This window comes from Elephantulus edwardii, unplaced genomic scaffold (genome assembly GCF_000299155.1).
Source record: "Elephantulus edwardii isolate Elephantulus edwardi_28Jun2011 unplaced genomic scaffold, EleEdw1.0 scaffold00071, whole genome shotgun sequence".
Classification (NCBI taxonomy): Eukaryota; Metazoa; Chordata; class Mammalia; order Macroscelidea; family Macroscelididae; genus Elephantulus; species Elephantulus edwardii.
The window spans coordinates 3,800,534-3,810,074 of record NW_006399821.1 but is presented as its reverse complement, the minus strand read 5'-3'; the positions used below and the strand labels follow the sequence as shown (position 1 = coordinate 3,810,074).

Genomic DNA, 9,541 nt, shown 5'->3' with positions numbered 1-9,541 from the left:
GTATATTTAAGGTTAGAGATCCTATTCCTTCAGAATCTTGAAGGCATTGGTCAGTGCTGTCTGGTTCACAGCATTACTATGAGAAGTAGAATGTCTCTGAGTCCTAATCTTCAGTCTGTAGTCTCTGGAAGTCTGGAATATCTTCCCTTTGTTCTGGTGTCATGAAGCTTCATGGGAGGTGACTCTATTTCATATTTTTATTGTTTTTCCACTCTGTGGTTCCTTGATCTGGAAATGTATATTCTTCTGCTCTGATAAATTTCCTGATTTATTTCAAGATGATCATTAGATATCCTCCTTTTTTTTTTCCTTCTTCACGCCTTCTGTAAATTTTGTTATATTGACTTCATGGACAGTATTCTCATTTTATTATTTTCTTTCTTTTTTAAAATTTATATCTTTCTGCTCCACTTTCTAGGATATTGCCTCATTTTTATCTTCCAGCTCCTCTTGAATATTTCATTTCTGATTTTGTCACTCAATTTCTCAAATGCCGTGCTTTTCAAAGGGTTTTTTTATTGTATTCTATTCTTTGCCATGTGATTTAAAATCAAGAAAGGCATGCATCAGGATTGCATTCTTTCTCCATACCTGTTCAATCTGTACATGAGCAAATTCCTCATTCAAGAAGCTGGACTGTATGATGAAGAGTATGGCATCAGGATCTGTGGAAGCCCCACCAATAACTTGCTTTATGAAGATGTCAACTTTGCTTGCAGAATGTGAGGAGGACTGGAAACACATGCTGCAGATCAAAGGTTACCCCCTTCAATAAGCCCAACATCAAGAAGATTTAAATCCTTACCACTGAACCTATAGGCACCATCATAATAGATAAAGATTGAAATTGTCAAGGATTTCCTTTTACTTGGATCCACAATCAGTACTCATGTTAGCAACAGCAAAGAAATTAAAAGACATTTTGTATTGGGGAAATCTGCTGTCAAGGACCTCTTCAAAGGGCTCAGAAACAGTATTATCATATTAAAGACTAACATGCCTGATCCAAGCCATGGGCTTTGTAATTACTTGCTATACATTGGAAAGTTGGATAATGAATAAGGATAACAGAAGAAGAATCAATACCTTTGAATTGTGGTGTTGGACAACAGTACTGAATACTCCATGGATTAACAAAAGAATAGGAGGAAAAGCAACTGGGGTGCTCCTGAGAGAAAAGCATGATGAAAGTTTGTCTCATTTACTTTGGGCATGTTGTTAGGAAGGTCCAATCATTGGAAAGACATCATACTGGAAAACGTTGAGGATTGGAAGAAAAGAAAGCCTTCAGCAAGAGGAATCATCCCGGTGCTTATCACAATGGACTCAAACATGTGGGGGTGGTGCAGGGTAGGGCAAGGTTCAGATCTATTGTTCCTAGGGTCTCTCTGAGTTGTATCAACTCAGTGGCACCTAACAAGAACCTTATTCTTGTTTCCTTTAATATATTTCCTTATCCTGTCTCAGGGTAGAAACAGTGGTATGTATATAGAGTTGGTTTGGTTTTGTTTTTTTTTCCTTCTGTTTATTCTGTTTCTTCCAAGTTGCTTTTCCCCTTTTTGTTTGATTTCTGTCATCAGTAAGAGTTTTCTCACCTGTCTGGTAATCCCTGGTTTTCTGCTCATGTTTAAAAGCTAACTCATTGCCATTGTGTTTGAACCCCTACTTGGAGCTTATCCTCCAGTACTTTTTTCAGAAGTCATAAATCACACGGGGAGATAGCCCATTATCTACTGAGGAGCAGCTGGTGGATTTGAATGACATGTCTTTGGGTTTCAGTGCAATTTTCTATTCACTAAGCCAGTTTAATTGAAAGTTTCTTAAACATAGTCAAAGCTTATTTCCTGTCACTCTAGGATGATCTAGGTATAGCCTGTGCTCTGTCTCCCTTGGAAGGAGAGTGGCAGCTGTCTCTTATCTTTGTGCCAGTTTAAGATGAAGCAATTCCCAAAGGATGCAAAATCTGGCAGGGATGATGCATCACGCTGCTTCTGATGGGACCTGTGAACAGGCTTTCTCTTCAGGCAGTCCTGAAGAGCTTGTGCCTCTGTGTTCTGGGCACTGGGGGCTTCTCCAAGTGTAGACTGGGGTTCTTTCTAGCCCTCTCCACTGGTGACTTAGAAATATACTTTCTTGTGCCCCTGCTGACTCCTTTAACACTTACAGTTTTACTTTACTGCTTCCAGCATTTGATTGCTCTTACCTCCTTCCTGTTCATTCTGCTTATTTTTTCGAAACTCTACTTATTATCAGTGAGGTCTAGGAAGGGAACAAAAGTAGTATGTGTGCACACAGACCACTCCCATGCTCCAGAAGCTGGAATTGTTCCAAGACAGCATAATGTCATTACTGTATCCTAGAATGATGTCATCACTACATTCTAGTACGACATCATTACTGCATTCTAGCATCATGTCATCACTGCATTCTAGACACTGGAAGCCTTCTACTTCCATACTCAGATCCCCATAAAACAGCTTTTCTTAAAAATAATTCCCAAGAGCTTCACACACACAACACACACACACACACACACACACACACACACACACACACGATTATGGGGTTTATTAAGGAAACTTCCTAACAATTCAGTTTCACAACAGGATACATTTCCTTAGTCCAGATAGGTTCTCAAGTGTGCTCATGGTGTCTTTGGGGCCTTGAACCCTTAGCTTTATGGCTTAGGTCAATGACACAAAGTTCTCTTAGTTATGCCAATTTTTATGTCTTCCCTTGGTCCTTCCTCCAGCAAGTTTGCTTGAAGCCACTGGCTCTGGCTCCATGGGACAGCAGTCCTAAGTCAGCTCTGTCCCATGTCTGTCTCTAGGTCTCTGTAGAGGGTACCACTGCTTTTATATAAATCCTAGTCTTGCTGAGGTAGGAATCTCTGGCCCCAAAGGACTGACACTGCACTCTCTGCTTGATCCTCCTCAAAACTAAGATTCCTGCCTTTGCTGCTAAATCTGCTTTGAATTGGTAGGATGGCAAAAGTGGACGCATCTCATAATGATTACTTTATACACACCCTGTTTCAAGTTCCCTCTCAGTCATGTGGTGAAATTCGAAGACAATAGCTAAGAAAGGCATTTTGAACAAAAACCCCATGACACAATAGAGGAGGTGTGCATCCCATCATGGAGGGTTGGCACAGGCTTGTTTACTTTCATTATCACTCCTTATGTTCAAACCGCATTCTAGCATATATATTTGACTTCATAAATTATTTCTGATATTTTTAAAAAATGTTATTTTATATTGGTTTGCATACAAATTTTGTATACACTGTGTTTCACACTTTCTTTCATTTACATTGTGTTTCATATAATCATTTTCATACATTGTGTTTTCTAACATTAATCACCATTTGAACTATGCCCACCATTTCCCCATCTGTTTTTATTCCCATTTCCTTTACCCCCTCCCTCCATCATCCACCAAATTGTGAGATCCTGTGATTTCTCCCCCTCCCCCCACCCATCTTCACCCCTCTGTTCCCACTCCTTCTCCCTTTGGGCCCCCATACATGTTTTACTAATTACTGTTTTTTTTGGTTTGGGGTTTTTTTTTAGCTTTGTAATCGGACATTGTAGCTAATGTTAGGTGGATCTTGGCTGAAAGCAGGGAATACCAGAGGAATGTATATCTATCTGTGTTTCATTGACTATGCAAAGGTGTTTGACTGTGTGGATCTTAACAAACTGTGGCTGACTCTGAGAAAAGTGGGAATCCCAGAACACTTGATCGTGCTAATGTGAGACCTATACTTGGACCAAGAGGCAGTCGTCACAACAGAGTGAGGAAACACTGCATGGTTCAAAATTGGGAAGGGCATACTCCAGGGATGTGTCCTTTCTCCATGCCTTTTGAACCTGTATGCAGAGCAGATTATCCAGGAGGCTGGGCTCTATGAGGAGAAATGTGGGGTCAAGATTGGCAGAAGATCTATCAACAATCTGCGTTGTGCAGATGACACAACTCTGCTTGCTGAAACTGAAGAGGACCTGAAGTGCCTGCTGCAGAGCGTCAAGGACTGCAGCCTTCAATATGGATTGAGGCTCAATGTTAAGACGACAAAGATTCTCACCAATGGACCAATTGGCAGCATCAGAATGGATGGGAAGAGATTGAGATTGTTCACAGATTTAGTTTCCTTGGCTCCACAGTCAACACTCTTGGCACCAGCAGCCAGGAAATAAAAAAACATATTGCGATGGGAAAGTCTGCTGTTAGGGACCTCTCTAAAGTACTCAAGAGCAACAGTATCTCTCTAGAGACTAAGGTGCGTCTGATATAGGCCGTGGTCTTTGCTATCACTTGTTATGCATCTGAGAGTTGGACAATGTCTAAGGAGGATAGAAGGAGAATTGATGCCTTTGAGCTGTGGTGCTGGAGAAGAGTATTGAGTGTACCATTGACTGCTAAGAAAATAAACAGGTTCATCCTGGAGAGGGTTAAACCAGGCTGCTCCTTGGAGGCAAGGATTTTGAGTGTTCATCTGACATACTTTGGACATGTGACTGGTCCTTGGAGAGGGACATAATGCTTGGGAGGGTGGAGGGACAGTGCTGGATTGATTCAGTGACTGGGATAATCGAGATGGGTGTATTGGAGACAGTGAGATTGGCACAAGACAGAGCATAGATTAGGGATGTTGTACATAGGGTCGCTATGAGTCACAAGCGACTCTACAGCACATAACACCACCACCACAATCCTTTCTTTAAATCACAATTTTAAAAAATTACAAAAGAAAACAAATAATATGAAAGTAGTAAGACTACACCTTGTCAAAAGCAGAAAGCTTTTGAGGCTAGGGAACACAAGGCTGTCCTATTGGGTTCCATCTTTCACAGTTTTCACCATATACTAGCTTCTTTTAGTAGACTTTTAGTTACTCGGCCAGTGTGTAGATACCATTAAATGTAAACATAGACACCTAATAAAACTATTCAAGGGTTATTTCTTTGATAAGTCCAAACAATGGGAACAATTGCTAATTAGGCGTATTTATCTCCTTTTTTTTCTTCCCCCTTGTTCATTGATTTCCCAGAGAAGTTGGAAAGACTTGCTTTGTTGTTGTTGCCAGTTCTATTTTTACAATAATGGTTGTACACAGTATTTGTCCTTATGAGACTGAGTTAGTTCACTCAGCATAGTGCTCCCCAGTTTGAGAGCTTTTGTGAAACTTAAGTTGCTACAAGTTCTGCATCCCCCACCATACTTTAGATCTAATGGCTCCTACAATTGGCCAATACAGTTGACTATGCTTTTAGTGTTCCCTAAGGGGATTTAATGGCACCTCATTCCACTTAATTGTTCTGAATTCTGTGATCTCTTGAATTATTTAATGCTTGTTAGGAGCCAATAATTTGTTTTTAAATGGAATTGTACAAAATCCTTGCTCAATAAGTTCTTATTGATCTAAATTAGTAGGTAGTAATTTCTGTTAATTGGTGAGTCCTGTACTCCCTGTCCAGTCACCTTCACTGCATTTATACAGCATCCTTGCTTAGAGTCATTACTTGTTAAGACAAGTTAGCTGTTGCTTTTCACATGTTAATACAAATGTTCCATGCATTTGTATGAACACGTAAATTGGATGTGTTTTTGGCCATTAGCCAATGCCTTACTCCCTCATGCAGACCTTGTGCAAAGTAAAAATGTTTTGTGTTGAGCCGTTTCCCAGATAAAGTGGATTTCAGTGCAGCTGTATTGATTGTGAAGAGCAGTGCTATCTCTTCCCTCCCACTGTTCTGAATGTAGATGGAGGTCCTGCAGATATAGTATTAGGGAGGGCAAGAAGGGCTTGTATGCTGGAGACCCCTCCCCAGAGGAACAGATGTTGTGTTGAACTCACATTTGACTTCCAGACGGTTCCTAGTAAACCCCTTAAGTAAGAGTGTCCTTCCTTATGCCTTACCCTGTTTCAGCTAGTGTTATAAGTCTCTAAAGTCAACTGCACAGTGGAGAAAAGTTATGTATGATCATGCTCCTTACACATGCAAGTCCAGCTTTGTGATCTGTCACACAAACAGGAATTAAATGCTTCCTTGTGTTAAGATGGCTTATTATCATCAACCTCATCAGCTGAAACTAGAGCGGGCAACCTCTGCCCCATGGACCAAGTTAAGATGGCTCTAGTGGAGCCAGTTTTCCAGCTGTCCTGGAGGGAAAGAGAAATTTTATATTTTTAGGAACTGTGTAGTCAGAGCCAACCCATAGCTGACTCTCCAGTGGGTTTTCAGAAACTGTAGATCACACAGGAAGAGACTGTCTGCCTTTCTACCTCAAAACAGCTGGTGGATTCAAACTGTCTGCCTTTGGGTTGACAGCACAAGTCCTTACCCACTAGGCCATCAGAACTCTCTACCTAAGGAGAATGTTAAATTTACTCCAAAATGAAATACATTGAATTGACATTAAATATCCCTGGAACTATAAAAGGTAAATAAAATGGCAAGGAGGGAACAAATTGTATTAATTAATTAATGTTGTTGTTGTTGTTGTTGTTGTTGTTGTTGATGATTACCTTCGAGTCGAGCATGAGTCATAACGGTCCTATGAGTGAAAGGCCTGAATCCCCTCTTCAATTATTGGCATTTATCAAAAATAGTAAATGCTTTAATCACAAATGGTTTAAAGAGGTACAAATTTTCTTAAATCTCTGAAAGTTATCCACTCCCTTCCATCTAGAGGGTCTAATCTTAAAGTTTCACCTTTAAACTAAACACCGTTTTCTTTAAAAGAGAAACAAGAACTAAACCTTGTCCACTCTGAAGTCAGATCTAGGAAGACTTAGGGAGTGGCTGCCTTCAGTGGCTCCAGCAGCCCCACCGTAGTGAGAGAATGCTGGGCCTTCCAAGAGGTGAAAGAGAAGCCAAATGCCCTTAGCAATTAGGAGCTGATTGTTTATCTTCTTTACAGGTGGGAAGGAAAGGATGAAAATGAAGTGGGCAGATGTAAAGAGACCGGCAAGATCCACGTGACTGTAGACCTCAAGTACTACAGACCCACTGAAGTGGTAAGCAGCCTCCCCCTCCTTGCTGTCATGTGCCAGCTCCTGCCACTTCAGGGGTGCTCTGAAGTTGGCATTGAAGGCCCGATGTTGGCCGCCAGAGCTCCCCTATTTAGCCCACTAGTCCCGTCAGCAAGCATTTCCCAAACCAGAACACAGACTTGACCTGGGATATTATTCTCACCACAAAAACCATTGCTCTATAATGGGAAACAAGATTAACACGTGTGCAAGGAAATAGTTAACTTCAGAACCAGACTCTCGCTGTGGTAACAATCTCGTCAAGAAGGTCTACTGCTCCCAGGTCCCCTGTGATCTATCAGATCACCTTCTGGCAGGCCTGCTTGCATACACTGTGTCCACCATGTGTACCCACACCTAAGCCATAAGGGAGCGTATTACCCATCTTGGATTTGAACCACCAGAAAGGCACCGCTTTTGAGTTGGCAGTGAAACTCCTTGACTAGCACTGAAGTTTGTATTCCTTCTTTGGTATCTCCAGTCTATGCCGGGCATAGTTCTATTATAACACCAATTACAAATTGTTATATTATAATATAATAACATTTGTGTTAATGATACTATTTTATTTTTAACTAATCATGAACTCCAAAGATGGGGATGATTTTTTTTTTGTTCAGTTGGTTTTGTTTTGGGGTTTCTTTTTAATAGATTATAACAAAGTAGGTACTTAGTAAATATTAAATAAATGGGTAAATTTCTAACTTTGGAATTCTCCTATTAAGAACTGACCTATGGATGGTTGCCATAGCATCCACCTTTCTTAAATTTTAAACAATTCTACCTTGGTGTAGTTTTATTGTGACCTGCCTCAGCTATGATGACAAAACTCAACCTAGTAGAATACTTGAGGATGTCATTCCAAAAAGAAATATTAAATGCAATAGTTATCTCATAAAATACATACTGTGATAATAATAGGACCTTTTTGAAATGGTTTTACCTGTCTTTTGAACATCCCATCTGTAAAGCAACCTTCCAGAGACTGAGGAAATCATAAACACAAAACTCATTGCTGTTGAGTCAGGACTGACTCACAGCTGAGCCTACAGCAGGTTTTTCAGAGGCTGTAAATCACATGGTAGGAGACTGTCCATCTTTCTCCCACAGAACAGCAGGTGGATTTGAACCTGCTGCTTTGGGGTTGGCAGCACAACTCCTTACCACGCTGTAAAATGCATTTTTTTTCAAACAAAAGAAAAACACTTCACTTAGTCTCTCTTTTACACATGAGGAACTAAAGAGGCAAGGAGACAAGCAGTGCTTGAGAGATGGGTGTAGTCAGTGCTCTGTCCTGGCTGAGGGAGTAGCCCAGGTGTTTGACAACAGCATACTATTGTTCCTGTGCTGGCAGAGAGTGGGTGTGCTCTGCCTGGGGAATCCAACCCACTTCTGCTGGTACAGCTACGGATACACTCTCCCGGCCCCACCTTGCTGGCATCGGGCTCCCCATTGTTGTAAGGAGGCATTACTTTTCTAGAATCCCACACAGATCACTAGCTGGGCTGCAAGGACCTGGACAAGTGCTTGGTCAAAACGGTCCTCACAAACAGAAAATTGATAAGCCAGCAGAAACCCAGTGCTACAGCATCCAAGCAGTGCTCTTTGCCTCTGACGGTTAGGGAGTCCTTAAGAAAGTGGCTATGTTGTTATTTAGACAAGCAGTGGGCTTGATAACTACCCAGAACAAAAGGATTTACTGAATAGGAAAACTATTCTTGAACCTAAAATACTATTCTTCAAGCCAGTGTTCCCTGACATGGCAGTACCTTTCTGCCAGTTTTGTGTTTTTTTTTGTTGTTGTTGTTTTAATTCATTCAAGTGTTATTATCATACTTGTAAGTCTATTTACTCAAATATTGTCTGAATCTAAGCAATGACACCAAGAAAGGGTACAGGGGTACACACTGCACTAGATGATGCTGTTGGAGGGGCAACACTAAAATGACTTGTCTATAAAGTTTGAGTACATTGTTTCAGCCGAAATGTATTCTTTATTATAAAAATATCCCTGTAGTTACAGCGACAAGAACATTTGAACAATTTTTTCAATCCTAACTTACTGATATTGTTACCATAGAAATGTAGTTCTGCCAACAGAAAAACCAATCTTGAAGACAGGTTGGAATGGGAAAAGGAGAAGTATATCATATATACTTGCAGAAAAGTTTATGAGGAGGTATTTCTAAGCCAGGTTAAGTGTATGAGGGGAAGTTTGTGTTTACTTTTGAGAAGGAAAGACGGTGTTATCTTCAGAAAAAGGTTATATAAATCAGTATGTTTCTGTGGGGTCAATGCCCTGGTTGCTCCCTTCTCCTCACCCAGTTAAAGAATTTAGCCAGGCAAAAGAGACCAGAGGAGGAAATGGTACCCAAGCACCCAAGGTAGCACAGTGTACAGGAATTTCAGTGACTCTTGGGAGAGCTGACTTTAATGTACAATATAGAGGGCTGATTTTAGTGAACAGTATAGAAGGCCCTTAGAAGGACTGGTGCTGGTCTT

At 40.8% G+C, this 9,541-nt stretch overlaps 1 protein-coding gene across 1 annotated transcript in view; it reads left to right on the top strand.

Moving 5' to 3' along the window:
- The window catches only part of GMDS (GDP-mannose 4,6-dehydratase), an 844,904-nt gene that overhangs the window by 672,588 nt on the left and 162,775 nt on the right, over positions 1 to 9,541 (top strand). The window contains exon 9 of the mRNA XM_006888703.1: positions 6,928 to 7,024. Coding sequence (XP_006888765.1) covers positions 6,928 to 7,024 — 97 coding nt within the window. The remainder of the gene's footprint in view (positions 1 to 6,927; positions 7,025 to 9,541) is intronic.